The following is a 24,308-nucleotide window of genomic DNA, read 5'->3' on the forward strand; positions in this document are numbered from 1 at the left end:
AGGGAAAAACCAAATCACCAAACCCTCTGGGCTGCTAAGCGAACTTATGAAGTATGAAACGCCTATCAAAACCCATAAGCTCTAGACATGAAGCGCCTCTCAAATAATTCCATGATTGTGTATTAGCAACTACTAATAATGATGTTCAAAATGTACAAGCAGTCACACTGTTACAAGAAGTATCTAACGGAGGTGCTCGCACTAAATACAGGTTATGGCCAACCTACTGCAGCCTGTTAGAGTTCTTAATGCTCTCCTATAAAGCTGTAATTTAGAAATGTAGTGTAAACCTCATCTCTTCAATCACCTTGATGTTAAGTTCGCTCTAGCGTCATGAGGCGATACGCTCCATTTTAATTTACGTGTCTAGCGATTTGGGAATTAATAATAACCCTATGTAGGAAATATTTTTCTTAATTGACCAAGGTAGAAATTTAGCTGAATAGGTTCAACTAAAGCAACCTTTTGGTGGTTACAGTTAGGTACAGCTTAATGTACAGGAACGCATTCTGGAATTTGATGATTCCTCACAGAGGATTAAGGAAAAATTCCTAACCGTATAGGAAAAAAAAGTATTTTTCACTTCACATTGAAATCACTCTAAAATCAAAGCATGCAGGTTGCTGAACAAAGAAATATTCTCTTAATGAAACAGTTGCTAAATGAGCTTTTCTCTGAAATGGCCTTAAGACCTAAAATACTATTAGAAAGGGATATATTCATTGCTTCTAAAGTACTTTTTCACTTTTCCTAGCTTGAGTCAATCTTCTTTGTTACAACAGATGTTGATTGTTTATTGAATTATTTCAGAAGAGTAGCCTCAGTGCTAATATATATATACACACACAGACAAAAAGGCACCAGCTTTTCTATGGAATTCCTAAGGAAAAAATGCTTCTTCACTTTTATTCTAAAATTGTCATATATCTTCTTGCACTTTACTGTCTATATTACACTGAAAACATTGATTGCATATTGTTTTTCTTAAGACTTCAATGAAGACATTTGTGACATTTTTGCAGGTTTTGTGTAAATGCAGATGGATTTTTCTCATAAATCACAACATAGCCGTTTTCTTGTTTTGTTTTTAATTTCCTCCAGAATTTTAATTCTTGTACCTGCATGACAAACTAATATATTTCTACAACTTCACTTAAAATTTTGAGACATGATTTACCATATCTTTAAGTCTTGATTCCATTTCTTACTTTTTTAAAACATTTTTATGGAGAAACTGCAGGGATCTTATAGTGGAAACTGTAAGCACACCAACAGGCAAAGGAGTTAGCTCTTTGCACAGGTTAAGACTGAGCCCACAAGGGAACAGGTTACCCTTCTTCTGGAAGGATGTTGTCAGCTGCACATCTTAAGACAACTTCTATGTTCAGGATAACATAGGTGGAGCGAGCATTTAAAGAAAAGTAAATGCATTAGAAGCTTGGAAGCTACAGCCTGAAAACGGAAACAAAGGACTCTTTGTGTAAATGTTCAGCAGTTTATTTTTAAACACTAACTTTTGAGCGTATTTGCTTTTTAAGGACCTAAAAGGAAACTGGTTTCCACCATGACCATGCAAACAATTTGCCATGGTCAAAGCATTTCAGTACCAGAAAACAGTGCGATGATGGATCCAATTAAAATTTAAGCCTTTGAAAGAATACTTGACTGAATTTCTGCAGTCAGTCTGTTCTATATCAGCAGATATTACCCCTCCTCCTCTTCCTCACTAAAATGCCGTTTTAAAGGAAGAAAGATTTTATTGCAAAAATATTTCTTTACAACAGGCTTGTTTTCCAAGTACCTCATAGAGTTTTATTCACTGCTGACAGAGAAAAACAAGGTGAATTACTTTTGTCTATACTATACAGTCTGTTTTGTTAACACAGAAAAGAAGTAATGCAGCTGTTTTTTAATATAGTCTAATACAAACCAATAGAAGAATAACCATGTAAAAAAAAAATCCTTCAAATTTCTGAACAACATGAATATAAAATAATGAATCCAGCCATATACCTGTCAAATGAGTGAAATTGCATGGGAAGAATAGCATGAGCTTCTCTCTTCAGTGCGGGATCTGGGTAAGGGATCGGATCTGGACCACATTCTGCAATTTCAACAGGAGCCGCCACGAGACTCTTCAGTATTTCCTTGACATTGATGCCTTTACTTTGGCTGATACTGGATATCGATGACGCGGGTTTCAAGATTTCACTGGGGCTTTCCGTTAAGCTCTCCTGAGATTTTTTCACTTCCGAAGACAAAGTAGACAACAGCTCACTCATAGCATCAGGGCCTGTGCTGGTCTCCAAGTCTGTCCCATTCAAAATATTGGGCATCTGTTCATCTCCAATTCCAGAATCTGTATGAGGAATAGAGCTTTCCAGCTGAATATCTTCAACCGGTGTCGGTGTTTCTTTATCTTTGATATTTTCTGGAAATACAGTTGGTGTCTCTGCAGTGAAATAGAGATTATGAACAATATTTGTAACTTAGTTTATTTTTGTTTCTCCTAAAAATACAATCACGAGTTTTTACAAGACAGAAATGTAAGTGTTAGAAAGCCCACAAATCTTAGTAGTTTACACCTTAAAATCTCATTCTACATACAAAACATTTTTTCTTTCAACAGCTGTTTGGCATATATAAAGGCTTGGAAGAGGGAGCCCAAAGTTGCATTATGCAAACCCAGTGACATTTAGAAATTACAACCCACTACTCACACAGTAATCAAACAGTAGAATACTGCCAGCAAAAACAACACTCAAAATTATAACCTATCAGCTGCATATCTGTATGATCTGAGAGACTACTGGAAGAGAAAAATGAACTCACTTATGCTTCAGGATAACTATAAAATATAATCTTTTTATTGCTGTCAGAAAATATTAAGCTTGCATTCAAGAGAAAACTGTGAGACCTTTTGTTTGCTTTACCTCTTGTTTAAAATTTGTATTATACACGTTTTTACACACATATCATTACATTGAATACAAATGAAAAAAAGAAGTGTTATTGTTCATTCCTTAGATAACTCTCCCTTACCCACAAAAGGTAAAATTCCATATTTTTTTCTGGCAAAAGCTAAGAACAAAATAAACACAGCTTTATAGAGATGAGCAAGTGAAATCTGTTGAGTTTGGAACATTTCCAGATTGGAATGGACTCTACAACATCTTGTAACCGAGAAAAGCATACCTCTATTAATTACTTCAGTGAAACAGACAGAACAACTTCATTAAATAAGAATAATTTGCTATGTTTAGTGGAAAGTTAGCTAGAGCTGTGAATAACTTCCCTATTCATCTTTTTGGTTATCTTTTTTAGAGCAACAGACTATGGCTGTTTTTAATGACAAAAAGCTTGCACTCAAACTGATTTCTTAATTTATTTTCAAGCTACCTTATTTGCATCGAAACACTTGTCTTGAGTATAAAATTTATCTGGCCTGTGTATGAATTAGGAACACCTTTTTTTTGGATGGTCCTGTTATATCAGTTTAGATATTATGGAAAATATTTTACAACGTACTTAGATGAAGCTCTGCCCTTCTGCCTATTCCAAACAAAATGTGTTTCAACAACATAACTTTAATAACAATCAGATAACTTATTACCAATTCTTTGATACACTCAGGTGTAAAGTATTTAGACATATTTACCACATGGGTATAAGTGTGCATGTACGCATGTGCACATAAAAAATTGCGTATGAGATTATTCATGCATTTGAACTAATGGTAGTGTAAAACTCTCCATGTGTACGAGCATTAACAAACAGATATAGATAGATAGAACAGAAGAGGTTTTTAAAAACACAAAGCGGAATAACCCATTATAACAATGGGGTTTTCTTCTTTTAACAGCCATAAATGCTGAAGCCACTTCCTTCTTCTCTGTCTCCTAAGTGCCTTAAACACATCTTATCAAATAGATATGAGCCCTGCTTTGTGAAGCAGGAAGTAGAAACTGGATTTATGAGCTGCATAAAATGCACTTAGCATCTGCCGGGTCAGGAAGTAAAAAAATCCGTATCTACTTACTACTGCCTATATTTGGCACAGAAGGACATCTGATCCACAGAATGATCCTAATGAATTTTCTGCTTGCTTGTCTCTTTAAACTTTATCCACACAAAGACAACAGCTCTCAACTTAAGGGCAGGGTAGGACCGGACAGATTGTTGCCCTTGTAACGTATGGTAAGTAAAATAGCATAAGGTTCCATTATTATGTAAATGAAAAGAGGACACTAAAAAAAAAGACGGTCCACTACGTGTTGAAGTTAGAGTGCACCTAACCTCGATTTTCATTAAGGTCAACAATGCTGAACACAAACCTAAATACAGTAAAGCTGATGGAAATGTGGTTGTGGAAATTCAAATACCCTAGCTAAACCAGAAGAAAGATTTTAATATGTTAAAATCAAGGGAATGTACTGACTCCAAGCCAATTTTGAAATAAACAGTCTATAAAATTACTGGTCTAGTAGCGAGTACTTTTGCCAAATAGGTAAGTGGAGATAGCGACATATGACTGGAGAATACCAACGTATGGTTTTTCTTTTTAAGAAAGGGGAAAAAATGATCTGGACAACTACAAGCTTTCAGCTTAGACAACTAGAAGCCAGTAAGCAAGATTTCAGGATTTATTTTGGAATAAAGTATAGTAACGGAATGGAATGAGACAGATTACAAAATGGCTTTGCTAAAAGAGATTTTTAAATATTTAGTGCTCAAACAAAATAAGGGCCAATGTAGTAAAATTCAGTAAAGCTGGGGTTGTCACAACAGATAGTAATTTAGTCAGGAGAACCTGGAAACTAATAGAAGGTGGGAAAGGAAACTGCCTAAGAAGGACACATCAAATAGTTTCAAAAGAAAAAAAAAACATCAGACTGAGGAAAACTACCAGAGGAGTTATCTCTTTCAAAATTTTAATAAAGATTTCAGATGAAAAAGTAAAAACATTCTGGTGAAATTTGCTGATGACAAAGTTACAAGGTACAATTGATGCACAGAAAGATGATTGTAAGAAGGAATTATGAAAAGCTATGCATCCAGTGACTAACATAGAGATTCCCATTATAATTCGCATTCATCATCTGGAAATGACTGTAGAGAAGGACCTGGATACATCAGTCACTGTGTAATTATTCAGTTACTGATACAACACCGCTATGAAAAAGGCAACTGTGATTCCAAAGTTTTCTGAAGGAATAGCTCCTGCAAGAGTCAAGTATTAATGGCATTGAGAAGGCGTTGGTAGGGTTCTTCATGGGATACTGTGTATGCCATTACATTTAAGAAAGATGGAAGTGCCACTGTGGAGATCCACAGTGATCGACTGTTGCAGAAAAAAAAGAGTTTGGCTGATACAGACAGGCCAAACTAGTACTGGGAGGGTATACAACAGCTATTATACGCGTATTTTCAGGATGCAAACTCCAGAAGAAGGATTTAAGCTAAATGGAAGAATTGGCATAAGAAAAAGTGACTGCAAATTCACCAGGAATACATTTAGATTGAGAAGTGACAGTCATCACTATGGAATTAAGGTTCTGGAATAGCCTTCCAGTTAGAGTAGCAAATTCAAAAAGTCAGAACTAATTTCAAAACTCTATAAATAAGACTGTAGTTAATTACTCATCAGGTGCCTTGTAATCCTTTGTTCCCAAATGACAATAAAATGCCTAAAGGATTGCACCATTTACAGTTAAGAATGGAAGGAAAATTAAATTTGAGAACATAGAATTTAGATATGACATACTATACAATACGTAACATTAATAAAAATTATTTAGGAAAGTATATTAAGAGTAGTTATTCTATTTACAGGTAAATGTACGGATACTTGATATCCACAGAAACCAGACCTGTATCTTTACTTTTCTTACTGTGTCTCCAGTACCTAATACGAATACACTGCGCTAAGTCAATTAAGTTTAGTCTGGTTTATCACTGTTAATAACAATCTCTAACCACTACTTAAATCCAATGCACTAACTCTCATTTTTAAAACATCAAGCAAGCTAAATGAATTTAAAAGGTCTGATTTACTTTTTGTAAATCAAAGGAAAACAAACTCAGAACAAATAAAGTTACTTAATAACTGCTTCTCAAAAAAGAATACTAGCAAATTACTATTTGTGAAATTCAGACGAATATGTCTGAAAAGATGTATTATAAGGCCTTCTGGATCAGCATTATTATTAGTACTATTTTAGCTAAGTTATTAACTCCTGAGCGTGGGTCACAAAACCCAACCAATTTTAGTTACAACACCGTATATCCACGTTTTATTCTATGTTTATTTATACTGTGTCATAGCACTTCTGCTGCCTCCAGAATTCAGGAATAAAGAATACTGCTTCATAACATTATTTAGAAAAAATCTTAAACTGGTAACCCGTATGCTTTTACAAAAATCCTAAATACTCAAAGCAACATAGCAAAATGATAAACATGAACAGAAGCAAAAATATAACTGATTGCATCTGTCTATGCTCTAACGTTGTGACAGTGAGCCTGTAAATTTTCAGCAAACCTCATCAGTTTTCCACAGCACAAGGCCATGTCAGTAGACAAAGCAGAAACATTACTAGATCTAGTGATCTTAACCCTGTCAGAAATAGGCAGTTGGAAGCCAGATGCCTCCTTCTTACTGTTTCTCATTGTAACTAATGAGTTCATCTACTACATTATGGGAAAAATATGGGCTTAACTTAACTAAATGACATATTGTATATCTGGTGACCTCATCCGTCACGCTCCTTCCCTAAAATATCTTGTTTGCTTGTGATTTATGAAGTGTATTGTAATTGTTTTAACCTACTGAGTTACCTAAATAGCACTTGCACTGCTTCCATATGCCTAAAAAATATGCACCCCCCCATGTTTATTAACTTAATAATGAGACCTTTCATATCTGAGGTAAATATATACAATTTTGCCATTAAAAAAATGGCAAGAAAAATATTCTGCTTTTAATCTTTATTTACTTTAAAAAAATGGATCAGCTGAAATCAGCTGAAAATTTTCAGAAGTAAAAAAGGATGAAAATTATTATTTTTAACTGCTTACAATATGGTTGAAAATTTATTTGAAAAATCACACTATCCAAAATCATTGTCAAATTTCTGCTGCAAACACCATAGCAACATTTGGCAACAGAAGGTTTGGGGCAATCTTGCTATAGGAGTTGCTGCCACCTTTCAGTTTGCATGTGCACTGGAGAATTTATGAGTTGTTTTCTGTATAGCTATCTTAAGGCATTAATAATAACCTTATTATCTGCATTTTATGTACCACTTTGTAGTATTCGACAAACTTTCAGGGACACTACAAGGTGAAAATGCTTTCAATCCAACCAGGCAGTGATATTATAGCTTCCTCCATAGGTGGCAGAGTCAACTAATCAATTCCTAAGCTCTAGGCTATAAAGAGAGGGAAGAAATTCTTCCTAGCAACATCAATCTACTTGTTTTCATAAACGAGAAGCAGCACAATTAAACTGAGATGAGAAACTAAGTGTGGGGACAGAATCAAAAAGTAATGAGTCTGATTTAAAAGTACATTGACAGGAGTACCCAAGAATGGAGTTGCAATGGAAACGTCCTCAGAGGCTGAGGCACAACAGTGAGAAGAATCACCTTAAATAAAACATTAAGACACCAAGCTGCTCTGCATCTACTCAGGACCTTTTTTCCTACTGGCATTTCTATTTTAATTTGGAAGTTATAAAGAGAACAGAGTAAAAATTCCCTGTATAGTGATTGTGGTCACAGTCCAACCACATAACACGTACTCATTTTGGCAGCCTGGCCAGTATCACTCTTCGTGTAATAACTATGCATTAATAGGCAAATCTGGTCATGACCCACTAATGGAGTTCATGGGGTTCTGTTATTTCTGAGGCAAGGCTATCTGAGCAACACTAACTTTTATTTCGCAGAACTAAATATTTTTAAACAAGTTTCCTTGATAATTGAATTATTAAAAAAGTGAGGAAAAAGAACCTGGCTTAGGGTTACTATTTGTCAGTCTTGCACTATCAGGCTTTCATCTAGGAAAACGCTTGATAAATGCAGCCTGCATCTATTATTTAGCCAGACCATTTATCCAGGTTCCTCAAATTCCTGCCAGACTAAAAGCTGGCCCTTTGCTTTTGCAAGGATAGCAATGCAATAGCACAGATTCCGTTGCGTGTCTAACAGAGGACCAGTAATCATGTACATGAAGAGGCAGAAATAGAGCACATGCAACCGCAGCATCTGGCCGGGAAGAGTGAAAGCCACAAGCAGGATACCCCAGGGCTTGGACATGAATAGCTGAGGGAGGAACACAGCTGAAAACTGGGGGCCTGGGGAAGGTCAGATATGAAAGACTCTAGGGTGGGTTGGCAATCGGAAGGGCACAGACCTTGAGACAGGAGATTTAAGACAGAGGGTTGGGAATTTCCTTTTAACCAGAATGGATTGGTGAGGAGAAAGGATGTATCTCTGGACCAGGAAAAATACAGAGGCTCTGAAATGGGAGAGAAATGGAGCAGGAAAGGCTTAAGTTGGGGAAATCAAGGTTGGGAAGTGAATGAAGAGGACAGAGTAATTATCAGCCTTTTTTCACAGCTGAACACCTGTAAGTGTGTGTCTTCTCCTTTTGCTCCCTGGAAATTGTTTCTACTTGCTCAAACTCCTCAAAAGTCTTCTCATTTGTTTCTTTCCCTGCAATCACCCCCGGACTCAAGCAGGCACACAGGGCAGCTCCTTGACCAAACAAGAGTATTAAGAGAGACACTTACGACAGACATAACTCTTGATTTGTTTAGGCCATGTCTTTAATCAACGTAGAAAGTTCTCCTTACTAATCAAACCTCTTTTACTCAGTGCCTGACAGATAAGACATCTGTACATCACCCTGATTGCCTGGTTGCCAAACAAAATGCCAGCAGTCCTAAAACAATGCATTGCCACGGCATTAACTAAAAAAGACTTAGACAAAATAAATTTAAGAAAATGAAAAGTTGTAATAAAAAAAATGTCAACTTCAGAGTATAAAAACAGCTGTTTACATTTGAAACAAAAAACAAATGCAAATTAGAAACCATATTTATTTTTTATATGTGAATTTCCCTAGTTTTTGCTGGTTTCTATTTTTTTTTATTTTAATTTTTGCCTTGTGTAAACTCAAAAACACATACTGAAAAAATAGATTAGCTGGCAGTTATCTATGATGATATCTGTATTTCTGACCTGTGCTGAGAAAGCTGATGTTTTTGTGATTAGACATTTCTTGCAAAAGAAAGAAAAAAATAATTCTGTCAGCTAGTTTTACAGCATCCAGCAATAAAAGTTAACAGTGAAGCACATAGTAAGTTCCATATATATGATAAAACTTATACTAAAAATGTTCTATATTAAGCACTACTTTGAAAAAATCAAAAACTTAAAATATCTGTAATTTGTACAAATGAAAATAAGTATTGATGTTACTTAAAAAAATCCCTATTACAACTGCTTTACGCGTACATAATGACTGATCAATTAATAATGAAATATATGTGCAAACCTCTCTTCTGATGCCTTAAGTAGTTGGTGAAGGGCAATAAATATTACATCAAGATGTATTTATTACTATCTCATGATCTTCAAATGCATGTCCTCTCAGAGGTAGTTGGAATAAGCAACACATATTTCATCAGGAAAGCAGTATGATAATTTTAAGCAGCAGACAGAAATTCAGTAGAATTTGAATTTTATGATTCTCACGATTATCATCCATATCCCTTATAACATCTCCCAAAGTTTCTTGAAAACATATGTACAACTAGATTTTGAGGAAGATGGAGCCATGAATTTTGTCAGGACTTTGTGGAGGCAAAGGATATTTTCACAGGCAGTGTACATTAGTCCTTTAGTGCACTCTGCATAGTTGGACTGCTACCCTTATGCCCTTATTTGGTTTAAAAATAGGCTGGAAATCTCTATGTTACTACATTAGGAATACAAAGAACAGTGTAGCAACATACAATACCCAGAGTACTGTATACCTATGAGATCAGAAAAACTTGATGCTTTACTTGTCTTCAAAGAAAAAGCTGTTTCTGCAACTTTTTAATATAGTTTGTTCTGTCAAGGAAAAAAAAATCAATAGCTTCCAATCCATCCACAGCACATACCTTTAAGAAATCTGTTCATTTACAGTGCTTTGGAAAAAATACAGACAGTGATATCAAGGGAGTTGAAAAGCCAATCCATTTTTGATAAAATGTTGTGATAAGCTACATATTGATTTTCTTTGCACAGTATGTTATAAGGTGAATTGCACTGTTGCAATGCTTTCATTTCCAAAACACTTCTGAAAAATGCTAAGTGGAAACATCAGTTTTCAACTGAAAATACCTTTCCATTATTTAGCTAACAATGATTGTGTTCTCAGTAATTAACAGGCTGCCAGCTGAAGTGTAAAAAAAAGATTATTCACAGTTTTTCCACTGCTGGAGATGTGGAAGCACTGCTGAAAGAAACGGTAGTCCAATAAACCTTCAAGGTTAGCAAGGGTAGCTTCAATAATGACCAGAACTGAGAAAACTCATCTTAAGTGATCCTGACCACCATAGCTAAAACAACTTCAAATTCCTAGCTGTAACTTGAAGAGGTTACTTGGCTTTACAGGACAAGGTTTATTAGCTGCTATTTACAGAAAGTACCATGCTCCTCTGTTTCTCCTGTGTCTTATTCCAACGACCAGATATTTCTACTCTGAAAATGCGTACTAATTATCCTCTATCTGGTAAGAGAAAGGGTTACTCTTAATTTTTCAGTCTCAGCTTCCACACCTTCCAGATATAACAGAGATATTTTCATACCAATTTTGGGGAAACATCCCTATCTTACCAGAAAAATCAGCTGAGAATAAAACATTATTTTCTAAGATATTACAATTGCTGCCATTCCAGAAATACAAATTTCAGCATTTCATGCTCAGTTCACAAGGCTAGTTCTTGCTGACCAAAAGTAAAGACCACTAATGATGTCTTGACTAACACAATTTGATCCTAAAATGTCTGTGGGAACTGGCAAGTTCCACTCCTCAGGTGCACTTTTAGAATGTGCCATGAAGTCAGAAGCCTTGTAAGAGTCTTGATAATGCTTCTACAAAGACCTGAATATCCTCTAACATTAAGATTAATTTAATGTATTTGCTTGCAAAATAAAACAGAAGTTTGTTTGCCTTCCATGGGAAGCAACTTTGCTTACTGGGACTATCTTCAACCTTCTGAATTTGAAAGGAAGCTTTTCAAAGGATTTGAAATCATCCCCCATCGCCAGGAGTAGAGATTAAGCTTTAGCACTGCTTCTCTACTAAATGCAACACAGCTACGATTTCTCACACACGATCTTTGTGGAAGATGCTGCTAAAGATGAAAGCCAAAGATTTTTATAAAAGGGTTTGTGAGTATATCAGACTGCAAGGAAGAGTCTCCTTCGAGGATCAGCAGGCAAAAAAAGGAGACTGGGATACTTACTAGACAAAAAAAGAACAAAACTGAAAACCCCCTCAACCATACAATGAAACAAATCAGTATTCAAAAATACTTTATAATGGAGAAAGGTGCAGATTATTTGCATCGCTCGCTGTTAGACAGGTAGAGAAGAAATAAGGGTCTATTGGAGGGACATCGATATGCATTGCTCAGATTTATTAGATGCCAGCTACAGAGGGAACATGCCTGACAATCATTAGGTTGAAGACATTACGTAATTGTTTGGATACATAGTTCCTACTTTCAAACCATATATGTGTAATACTCATAAGGAAGGGTATGTATGAACATCTATGTAACAAATTACAGATATCTATGGGATGGGGATATTACTAAGGCACACAATGTCATTTGACTGGATTAAGTGCCTGAGATCAAAGAAGTTCATGCCAGCATTTGTCATATAGCAAGTTTTGTGTCTGGAGTTCAGTTAAGGCTAGTCAAAGGAGCTACGATTAATCTTACCGAGGCAGAGGCCTACAATGACATCTAAAGTGCATGGAAAGATAGGTATTTCTAATGTCCAATTTATCTCTCTTTTAAGTAGATATCTAAAGCAGGACAGATGAATTGTACCCTACATGTGCCCTAAGTTCTCTCCACCTGTTACAAAGGGAGACTGGGATGAGTAGCTCAGACACTGATTCACTACTGATATTTTCCAGAAAGTACAACTCGCATATGACTGATGATTCAAGATAAAAAATGAAAATCTAGTACAGAGTTTTTGGTCATACTGCAAATACCCATAGTCACAGGGACAGCGAGAATGATAAAGAACGTTTCTATTACCTTTGACTAGTCAGTCAAAAACAACTCTCCCCTTCTGAAAAAAACATTTTTAATGCTATGCCCATTTTAAATAATGTTGAAGAACTCTTCATCACAGTCAGCTGAAGAAATCTGATGAACCAGAAAGTCTGTAGGCCAGGTAACTATTTAGACCACTTGATAGGCTCTTGCATTTAAATAATTCTTGGTTAAAAGTCTCCATTTTGAAATCTCCACAAACACAAAGAAACTGAGCCATATGACATCCCCAAAGTCTAACTCATTCTAATTCTTTGGTATTGTGAACAGGAAGAAGCAAGTCTGGCAACATTTACTTTTGTAGGACTGTGTTTCTCAGACATCCTTCAAATGCAAGAAAATAGTCCTGATCTGCTATTTTCCTTGAGACTGTGATAATAAATTATTCCAAAGAGTAATACTATACATGACCTAAATTGAAAAGAGAAGGAGCTTTCTTTTCACTTTGCAAGTTCTGCTTTGTCTAACATAGACTATTTTAGAAGAACTACAGACCCTTTAAAGACATCAGAAACTAGTAGGAGAAAACCAAGCACTTGCAAAAAACTTATGACAGAGTAAATCTATAAATAGAGACACATTTTTCTCCTCCCCATGGATCAGCTTAGATAGAAAAATAAATACAGGAGTATAGAACATTAGGAAGAAATAAACGGTTTTGTTGTTAAATGGTACTCATGGACACCATTGGTTTATTTTTTGCTTCCTGGGTTCTTCCTTTCTCCGTTAAGCACCAGAAGATAACACATAGCTTGCGAACAATATTTGATTAACAGCAAAAGAAACATTAAATCCTTATTTTACCACCTACAAACATTTGTAAGTAAAGGTAGAATATATTTCCCTGCAAAGCATATTTTAAAATCTTTTATTTCAATATTATGTTTTATTTGTATATAAGATCATCAATAAACTAGGGAAAGGTCAACATTTTATATTATGAGAACTGAAAAGCTTCATTTGAAGTATAACGATGTTTAAAATTCTTGTAACCTGCACTTGACACCAGCTGTAGTTACTCATAAGAAGCATACATAAATGACATACTGTAATGTGCCTCAGACACGTAGGTTCTCACACAGCCTTAAATATATTTTCACAAAATCATAGAATGGTCGGGGTTGGAAGGGACCTCTGGAGATCACCTGGTCCAACCCCCCTGCCAGAGCAGGGTCACCCAGAGCAGGTTGCACAGGAACGCGTCCAGGCAGGGTTTGAATGTCTCCAGAGAAGGAGACTCCACCACCTCTCTGGGCAGCCTGTGCCAGTGCTCTGCCGCCCTCAAAGTAAGGAAGTTCCTCCTCATGCTTAGGTGGAATTTCCTATGTTCAAGTTTGTGCCCATTAATATCTTTATTTAAAGATTTTGCCCCATGTAGGAAAAAGAAAAAAAAAAAAAGCCATCACTAAGAACAAAACCAGTATCTTACTTAAATACTGGTATTATACCTACTCCTACCTTACCCTTCTCCCGACAGTTTTCCTGGTCAGATAATTAGATACCATCTACCAGAAACAGATTTATTTTAAGTAGCCAGTCCCTCTCCCTAAATTCATAGAGATCTGTCTCAAAGTAGTCTTGTACAGTTCTAACAATAATGATATAATTTGCTGTATTGAATTGTACTGACAAAGAACAAATCCTTTACATCCATTTAGTATCCTGTGGAATGAATAAAATACAGAGACTTTACTTCCATGTAACAACTGAATTTTTATCCATTTTTTAATAAATAGGATTTTGCTTTAAAAATATGTATTTATTTTTAAATGTTACATTAAACCACGCTATAATATGTTAAAATACCTTAAAATTTAAAATAATATTCAAATATTACATGCTTGCTGCCAACATCTGAAAGTGTGTCAGATCACTAAAAGCAAACCAATTGGCTTAGCCACTGGAACGAAAGATTCGTGAAATGACAAAATAGGGTTTGACTTTTAGCCTTTTCTGACAGCATTGGCAAGTTTTTTTTTTTCATTTCAATTCCTGCTAATGTTGTTCAAAACTGAGGAACTGGGTTCAGAATATAAAAAGCAGAAACATTTTTCTATTCTAATGGGTGAAGCAGTTTGGTATAAGTGGCTGAGACCTCGGAGTTAAAACATTGAAGGATGTGATGAGATCAACAAATAAAATAACTAGCTACAGATAACACTTCCTTTATCGAATAATTTGTTTCTAAAGCCAAAACACTTCTCTTTTGTACCCTGCTTACACTTTTACTGTAGCTCTATTGAACTCTTTTAAAAACAAAACTATATTTTACTTGAACTCAAGGTAAAACAAGTACTATAGACAATAGTGTAGAAGACACAATTCTTAAAAAATGCCTTATCTGAAATATTTTGGTGAGTTTGTATGGCTGTCTCCATTTCTTAAACTTTTTTTTGCTTTTGTTACGTATATTTTATTAATGTACTATATATGGATAAGAAGAAAAACTATTTGTTTTTCACTTCCTTTTGCCATCCATTATATCAAATCTCAAGCTGTGTACAAATAGCAATATAATCTCATTTATGTTGCATAATTTACTTTTATTGTATTAAATCTAATAAAAATTAAAATGTCTTTAAATAGCTGTGTTTTGCGACAGTCTAAACAATCCTAATTTTCAAGCAAAGTTGGTTAGAAATAAAATATCCTATGCCTGATATGCAGAAACACGCTCTAAATGCAAAAGAAAAGAAAAAAAAAAAAGATGAGTAAGCAATATTTAATGAAGCTTTAGGGGTTTATTCTGTAGTACCGCATAGTACTGTAGCACTCTTCTGAACTTAGAGCAAATGGTTCCTTTTATCAATGATGGATTAAATCATACAAATGCAACCATGTCACAATAAAAAACATTACATCAGCAAATTGAATGATCCACAATATTTTTTTTTCTTTGTATGGCTGACTATGGTCTTATTAATCAAAATCACAAACCCTTGCTTACCAGTTGTTAGAATTTAAAACAGTTTATAGTATACCTACACGCACATACCAAAGTTTAAGAAATAGCAGATCAACATAGTGATAGTTTCAGTTGATGTAATAGGTATTTTAATGTGACACTCCCAGAACAATGTATGATAAACATACGTTGCATTATTACTAAAGTAGGAAGTTCCCTATTTCTGTTCTTTATATGCAATTTTAAATCTCTTAGGCTTTTGATAAATCAATCTTTTTACCCATTGAGATTTTTCAAAATTATACCAAGAACATTTTCATCAGATAAAATTTTTTAAATATTTTACATTTCTGTATTCGCAGCACAGTGCATGCAAATAAACGGGGAAATGTCCACGCAAACTTGGCTAAAGGTACATTCAGGTAACCCTCTCTTTTTCAAGTAATGACATCTGAAAAACATATTCCCTACGTTATATAGAAGCTATTAAAACAAAACAAACAAACGAACAAAACAATTCAGGCCCAAAACATATAATAGTTGCTCTGGTCACAAAAGCGGTTTCCTTCAAGAAAAGCACAGCACATTAACTTACAGGCATAAAATAATTCACAATACGTACAATATCAGAGGTTTACATACCATCAAGAAAGCAAGGAAAAAAGCAAGAAAGGAAGGCAAAAGAGCAGGGAAAGATATGGGGAAAGGGAATACTACCGAAGTACTACATACTTTATATGGTATGCAGTATTTTTAAAATAGGCCTGATTTTATTTTTATGGCCCTAATATTGTAGCAGAATAACCACAAACCAAAAGCAATTAAAATTTTCTACATCCATTCCCTCCTCCTGAGTGCTTTTATTTTATTTTATTTCATAATAAGTAAAACTAATAAATGGTAGTAAAAGTGGGAAAGAGATTTCCTAGAGAAATGTAGGCAGGAAGTTATAGTTTTGAAGGTATCATCAGGTCTGATCTCCATGTAACCTGAGGCGTATACTTATTTATCAACAATTACATCACAGTTAGTTCTTGAATTACATTACATTAAATAAGAACACCCAAACAGGTTAGGAGATGATGTTAATATTACCTTTGTAAAATGAGTGGGCAAAGCTCTGCTCAGGAATTAACTTGGCAAGGAATCCATGGTTCAAACTTGGGTGAGGGATAGATGGTATGACCACAACTGTGGAGAAAATCATGGAATCAAATGTGAGCCAGCTAGTATTCATGTGTGGCCTGGTCCACTGTGGATCCATGACAGATATCCTATCTCATTGAAACATGCAAATATGGTATTATCAACAAAAAATGCATTTCTAAAGGAAGAAAACAAGTTCTGTATCAAGAGATAGGAAACAGCATACCTATTATTTGGGCACTTCAAGAGCAACATTCATGGGGGAAAAGAGACACAGGTAGATATAGATATATATACACACGCACACAGGCAAGACAATCATGGATGAAACAGGTCACTGAAACTAGCAGCTTATTAGTGCAGAACCATAACATATAACCAGGAAGGCACAAAACCATTATGATTTCTCATAATTGACTACATTCATGTAGTACAGTTAAAGTGGAAAGCCTACAAGCACATGGACTTTAAAAATTATGTATAAGTAGTAAATTAAAACATCACGATGAATCAGAAAATAAAGACTAAATGTAAATATGACACAAATTGGAAGATAAATTCTATGAAGAATGAAAATTAGCAACTCCATAAATGAAGAAATTAATTAAAAATCAATACAAGAAAAAAACCATACATAAAGAGCTTCATGGACAAATTAGTTACTGTTTTCAGCTCTTTTAACATGGAAGGCAGAGTTATAACCAATCCAATCAGACTTGAAAAAACCTACTGAACTGACAGTGTAAAATATTTGAAACAAAGCGGGGTAGAGTTTGCATCCCTAATTTCTGACGGCTTCTGACAGCTAACAGACTCCTTCCCTCGCAGGCTGAAAAACACATGCTAGTAAAAACCACTACTACTAATAAAAATCACAAACAGTTCAGTCAAAGAAGGCAATAGAAATGCTTCCTTTTTATTATATTGCTTCCATAGGCTTTTAAATGCAGGCACCAACACAGCAGGACTCCAAGAAAATACTCCACCACTACCCCTGCAAAAACCTCCTCATTCAAACAAAAGGAGTTCACATGGGCAAACAGCTGTGTTCGCTGTTTATACATTTCATAGTATAGAGTTAAAGATATCTGTTCTTGCTAACAAATAACAGATTCAGGAAGTTGTGCTGATCAACTGTCTTGTACTCTACAGTTTTAACTCCATGAGGCACCCTGTTTCTTTTTAATTATTTTCAAATTAAAGAAAAAAAGGCATAAAAAAAGCAATATGCAAATGAAAATTAGTTACTACCCTATAAGCAAATATACAGAATAACTTTAATCTGCCAATGTATGTTAAAGAACCGAATAATTACAGAGGAAGAAAGTAGCAAGTAATTTCCTATTAGGATCTTAAGCTACTCACTAAAAATATTTTTCTACAAAAAAAGTCAAATAACATTTGAAGAAAACAAATGTACCTGTACTTGTTGGTGAATTTATTTCTTGTCTGATATTTCTACCTGCCTGGCTCCCAGACCTTGCAGTTTCTCGTTGTGGTTCTAGTATATCACGGTATTTGGAGACCATCAGAACGGAAATAAAATAGACTACTGCCAAAGCCAAGAACTGAGCCTGTTTGCTGTCGTCCTGTGTTGGAGAAAAAGGAACAGACCTATAATATTGGACATTTCCATAAAATTTTCACAAAAAATCATCACAAGGCTTAATAAAGAATACCTTTCTGAAACATTATCTATGTTAGCATAATAGCAAATGGATTATCTAGAAGAATTAATGTATTTTCAGTGCAGTGCTATGCACACAGCATGTATTAAGTACTGAATTTTACACGTAATTTGGCCACTACACAGATCTCTGGGACTATGGAGTCAATGGGCTTTTCAGAACAGAGGCCTGACTCTGTTCTGGCCTGGTCTGAGAGTGCTTTCAAGGCTTCCCAACAAGCAAAGCCAACTGACTTTTTTGCTACCTCAAGAATAAGATTCTGAAAGCTCCTGCCACAGGAAGGTAAGGGGTACTACTGCTAAGAGGGAAAACTAAGCTCGCTGATGCTTTTCTAGACAACACTGTAATTAGCAAGTGTAACAGCTTCTTGGTAAGGTGTAAAAGCAGGAGGGGCAGGGTAGGTTTAGATTAGACATTAGGATGAAGTTCTTTACAATGAGGGTGGTGAGACACTGGAACAGGTTGCCCAGAGAGGTGGTGGAGACCCCATCCCTGGGGACATTCAAGGCCAGGCTTGATGAGGCTCTGAGCAACCTGATCTAGTTGTAGATGTCTCTGCTTACTGCAGGGGGTTGGACTAGATGACCTTGAAAGGTCCCTTCCAACCCAACACATTCTATGATTCTATGATATTATTCCACTAACAAATCCGAGCTTTCACATTCTGATTTCTCCTTCAACAGGATTGTCAGCAGCAATCCTAGTTTTCCATGACTCTGATTTAAGTAAACGCCCGGACCACAGTAACTCCACTGTCACCTTTTCCTCCCACCCCACATAGTCTGCTGTTCTAAGGCAACTATCATCTGTGCCTTAGATACCACCCTGATTGAGTTTAAGTTGCTGTAATTCAACTGAAATGTCTTTTATTATTGTTATGGTGTAAAACCCAACACAGTAGAATTAAGACTTCTTCCTCTATCTACTCCTATAGTGGTTTCACCTTGTCTCAGTTCCACACATATGCATTTTTTATTACAAATCCAGTGCTTGCTTTACATGTTTTTTGGTGTTAATTTGGCTGCATGCCTTTGCAATTCTTAAAATAACTAGGAGTCCTCTTATTAAAGACTTCCTTTCATTATAGAAATGCCAGAAACTATATTTCCCGTATTCCCTTCTCTCGTTAAGAAATGGATAGGCGACAGAAGATCTCCACCCAAATTCAACCTTGCCCTTCAAGACGATCAGGTCATTCCAACATAATTTTTTTTTGTGACAAGTTCTTTCTTCTTTTTAAAGCTATTCCTAACTTCAGTCTTCACTTCAATCCACTTGAACTTGGATTGGAGAAGTTTAAACATAACATATCCATTTGTGTATATATAATAATAATTCCTATTGTACTACTTTCACAAACAAATCCATTGCAGTGCAGTTTTATGCTAAAAAAAGTTGCAGACAAATCTGAAAAGCATTTTTATATGTATTTATATACAGCAAATGCGTATATATATATTTTTAGCAGAAATAAAAATTATCTTTATAAATCATTTGCTGCAATTTTGTAATACATATAATGATTCTTTCTCCTACCCTGGTTGGACAAATAGCTGACACCTTTAGTAATACAGTTTTAATCAACATAGGTCATAACTGATTTTTTCTGCCTGTGATTATTTGGCTAATATAAGATCCAGTCTGACTGTTAAACACAGTTAGCTATTAATCTCAAATAGCTTACCAGTATGATTTTAAAGTACAGAAAATGGCTGGTAGTTAAAAAGCCATGAGCAGATGGTTTGCAGATAATATACTAAGCGCAACACATGAAGGATATTTTTAATTCCGGTACAATCAAAATCTCTTTCAAAATATAAGTGATGATTTGCAGAAGAAAGAATTACAGCACATATTACTCACCACATCACGAAAAACAACTGCTCGTAGACGATTAATATCAACATCCTGAAGAAGCCTATCAGGGTCTTTTATAGGAGAAAGATTGCCAGGGACATTTTCAAGGGGAGTCTAAAAATAAAAAGTAGTGAGATTTTTTTCCCCCCAAATATCAAAGCATTTCTGTTAGAACCTTAATTTAACACCTTTTTTAGATATTGCATGAATCTGAGATGCTTTTTTACTACCAATATACTTCCAACATAATACTCAGACAAGGGTTCTAGAAATAAAGCAACGTTTTAAATCATTGTCTTAATACTATTTAGATATAAGTTGTTACATCTTCCCAGTACCTCAGAACAACTGCGTCTCTTCCCAGAGTTAATAATTTGCACACAAAAGGTTATTTCAGATTACAGTTGTTTCATAGCAGTACAATAAATTATTTCTCACGTGTGTTAAATTTAAAAACTATGAGCAGAAATATTTTTTTTAAATCAGTTTATGTTCATTTTTCTGGGGATCATTAGACTACTTACAGAATAACTGCTATGATTACAAAAGCATAGAGTAGTATGCTTCCTATAAAAAATGATAATGTATTACAAATGATGCTTAAACATGTGAAAGTCTCCTTATACTGATTTGATTTGCACTGAATGTGTAAACGTGGAGAAATGTACTGTTTTTTGAGATAACATTGTGAAAGGAGATGAGCTTTTAAATGCTATCCGAAAAAGTCTTTAGAAGAAAAACCACTGAATTTAGTAACGAAAATATAGTAGCAAAAAAATGAATCCTTTACATCATACAAAGTGTTGCATTTTAGTCATGGGCTGTGCTAAATTCTTTGAGATTTTAGTTTCAGGACTCCCAAAATCTTAAAGCTGTAAACAAGTTAAAAAAAAAAAGAAAAAAATGAACAATGAATTAATGAAACTGGAAAAATTAAGCTGTAATTGAATATTAAACAAGTTTACACAGAAAATACTGATGTCTAATGCATGAAAATGTCTGTTGAAGTTACTAGGACTCAGATGTTCTACCAACAAATATGTGATTGCAGGATTTTATCAAAGCTGCAAGTGCCCTGACAGATTAAAAAAGCTATGCAGGTATTTATGATATATGTGAGTAAGGAAACTCGCTCTTTAAGTAGACCAAGCAAGAGTGAAAAAGCTGTTTAAAATTGCTCTTGGTCATACTACCGCATTAACGTTTTCTTGTTTCAAATAAACCCCCATACGTACTTTGACCCTACACCAGTTAGTAACAAAAACCTAAGCTTTTGCCAAATATTTGAGAAGCAGTTACAATTCTTTTCTGAGCCTGGTACAAATTTGCCATTGCTGTTGGTAATTGCAGACTGAGTTACCTTGGTTGCCGCTGATGCAGTTACACCCTGAAGAGCTTCTTGAGTTTTACTGCTGATTAACGACGTCTTGTTCACTCTCTCTCTCTGCCTTTGCCGACATTCTAAGCAATTTCTCACAGCCACACAACAAACTAGAAAGAAGTTATGGAAATGCTACAAATTAGAATATTTTCTCTATGTTATATTCAGAACATCAATTAGCAGTCTGTACATCTAGACTGATAGGTCAATAACCATGCCCAAACAGCAAGTGCGACATAGTTCTCATATTAGACTCTCCATTGGTACTAAGAAAACATTATGGTGCCTTATTAATTTCATTCCTCGTTTGAACAACTAAATGTTTTATATAACTGTTATATCACTACATTAAAATCTGAAAATTACTGGTCCTTGAACTGAAACTCTCATATCTCATATGTTATTGATCGGTTATCAACACTTAAAATCTGAAAGTACCTATGTACAGCTAGAATAGAAAAAAAATAGTAGGTGGTAATTTAGAATTTGATGAAAATTGATCACTCAGAAGACACCACAAGTTTTATACCAGGAGCAGTATAATTGTCAGTGACCTAATAAGTGGTATGAATAATAACAGGGCAAAATCTGAGTACAAAAATTATTCATCATTTGAGAGATGACATGTATGTGGGACATAACATTAGCAAAACAGCATCATGCCAGATGACAGTCAAAATTTAATGTTCACAAGGATAAAGTGATATAGTTTGCATAGAACAGCTTGAATTATTCATACATTTTTAAGTTTCCTAAATTAATTCTAACAGTATATAGCAAATAGTAAATAGTGAAGATAGGTGCCAGACTGTTGCAACATATATTAATGTCTACAGAGTCTGTCCATGCATCCCATGCTTTTAGTGTTACATAGCCTATAAGTAGTCATCCAAATCCATGGAGACTTGGATAAGGAAACCTGCAACATGCAGGTAGCAAAGCAGTTTTAAGAAAAAAAAAAAATCCTCTATTTAATTACTTATATTAGTTTTACTCTCCTCAAATATATACAACCAGAAATACATAACAAAGAACAATTTCAGACATGGTATTTTTGCTTATTCTTGTGCCCAAAATGAATCAACCTTAAAACTGTACCAAATCAATAATAAATGGGATTTTTATTTTATCACATCATAGTCAGTACAAGTCCTTTCCTATATGTGTCACTATTTGATCCATCTGTAGCTCATTGATCTGTAAGTAATTATTTAATACATACTGTCTGCTGACTTACCAAGCCTTAGGCACTGTCGCATTAGACCTCCAGAAGACATGTTTTTTTCAGCTTCAATCTCACTAAAATTTAGAGAACTGGCAAATACTAGTACATCAACCATTGCCATCAGACGGCTGAGAAAAGTTACTGCTGTCTCTGCTGACATTCCTTGTGTCACTTCAATATTTTCCAATTCAGTCTTTAAAAGGAGATAATTGAATTAAACAGTTTGAACACAACTGAAATATAAAGACAGCACATACACACACAAATCTAAATTGTTATGCTTAATAACAAATACATTGAAAAGTTATTTAAAAATCTTCTACTGTTAGCATTAACATAAACTGTGAGTGAAATTCAAAGTAAGACAGCATGAAGAGTGAGAAAATCATTTACATTTACATGCTGTAATAGACAAGAAAAAGTCTAATATAAATGAGAAAATTATTAGCAATTACATAAAGACAAAGTGTGGCCAGACAGTAAAACAATGCATGGTATATAAGGGTGCAACGTCCTCTTACATTCTTCCATAGCCTAAGTAAACTGACAGGTAGCAGAAGAAAGTAATTACTGTCTGCATAGCTTTTACGTTCCTTTAGATAAACAAGTAAATGTGACCAGTGGAGTGGGAAAAACCAGTTTTGCCCTGTTTCCACAAATTCGTTCTCCCTGGGAATGCTTATACCACATAGGAACCTGACAGAGTCCAATTCTCCTGGGGATCAGAAGAGAGTACGTTTGCTCCCTAATGACAGCAACGGGGGGGAAGTAATAATGTGACAAGTTGTGAGCTGCGTGCCATATATTTCACAGAAAATGGCCATTTCTTTCCTAATGTAGTGTTGGACTCTCCTTAACAGGAATCCAGAGAAAAACGCTGAATCAGGTCAATATTTCTGAAATCTAAAAGGGGGTCGTTTTCTTCTCCCCCCCCCCCCAAAAAAAAAAAAAAAAAAAAGACTTAGAGATATTTTTCTCAAAAAAACACAAAACAAACCAACTGTAGACATCTGGACTTAGATGTCCAGAGTCATGTTTTCAAATGCATTCAGGTGTCTAACAGTGCAGATAAGTGAGGAAAGAGTAAGTTTAATTAAAAAAATAAATATCTGTTTAAACACCTTTACCTCTGGACCTAAAAAAAAATGAAAATGGAATTAAGTACTTGATCTGTCCTCGTTTATGTGCCTAAAGACTATTTCTAAAATTGCTTATAGACGGTTGATTCTTATTGATTGTCAATATTGATTGGTCCCTTTGAAAAGTATTATTTCTGTTGCGTTTGTTTATTTTTATTCATTTGCTTAGAAGTACCTATAAAAAAAATTTCAAAATATATTTTGTGCTATTAAGGCCACTTTCTTCCAAAGAAAAAGAAATACAGAAAAAAAATTTCCTTTATTCCATACTTCTAAAAAATTAGTATCCTCAGTCATGAGTCACTTTTTAGAATATTTTACATCCATAATTACATGAGCGCAAACTGTGCCAAACAGTATTAAGGAAACAACTGTTTTGAAAGATGAAGGATATAATGTGGCATGTGTCACCACAATGATAGATACCACTTCATTTAATTTCTCTTAAGGATGTAACATGTCGGTTACATGAGTGATTTGGGAAGGGCTGTCACCCGTCTGCTCTGCCCAATAATAACAGAAAAATGGTAAAACGACAACTCTCAGAAGAACGATTTTCAGCCTATCTTCTTAAGCCAGGTCTCACCCACTTAGTGTGTGACGTGTTCCTACTTTTTT

At 34.9% G+C, this 24,308-nt stretch overlaps 1 protein-coding gene across 11 annotated transcripts in view; it reads right to left on the reverse strand.

Moving 5' to 3' along the window:
* The window catches only part of NBEA (neurobeachin), a 512,894-nt gene that overhangs the window by 304,673 nt on the left and 183,913 nt on the right, over positions 1 to 24,308 (reverse strand). For 9 of the 11 annotated variants that reach the window (XM_074567614.1, XM_074567605.1, XM_074567633.1 and 6 more), the window contains 6 exons: positions 22,564 to 22,744; positions 21,306 to 21,436; positions 19,952 to 20,059; positions 17,821 to 17,989; positions 16,350 to 16,445; positions 2,014 to 2,452 (listed from right to left, as the gene is read on the reverse strand). In XM_074567614.1, coding sequence (XP_074423715.1) covers positions 2,014 to 2,452; positions 16,350 to 16,445; positions 17,821 to 17,989; positions 19,952 to 20,059; positions 21,306 to 21,436; positions 22,564 to 22,744 — 1,124 coding nt within the window. The remainder of the gene's footprint in view (positions 1 to 2,013; positions 2,453 to 16,349; positions 16,446 to 17,820; positions 17,990 to 19,951; positions 20,060 to 21,305; positions 21,437 to 22,563; positions 22,745 to 24,308) is intronic. The other 2 variants (XM_074567653.1, XM_074567643.1) reach the window with 1 other exon arrangement.

Source organism: Larus michahellis, chromosome 1 (genome assembly GCF_964199755.1).
Source record: "Larus michahellis chromosome 1, bLarMic1.1, whole genome shotgun sequence".
NCBI lineage: Eukaryota > Metazoa > Chordata > Aves > Charadriiformes > Laridae > Larus > Larus michahellis.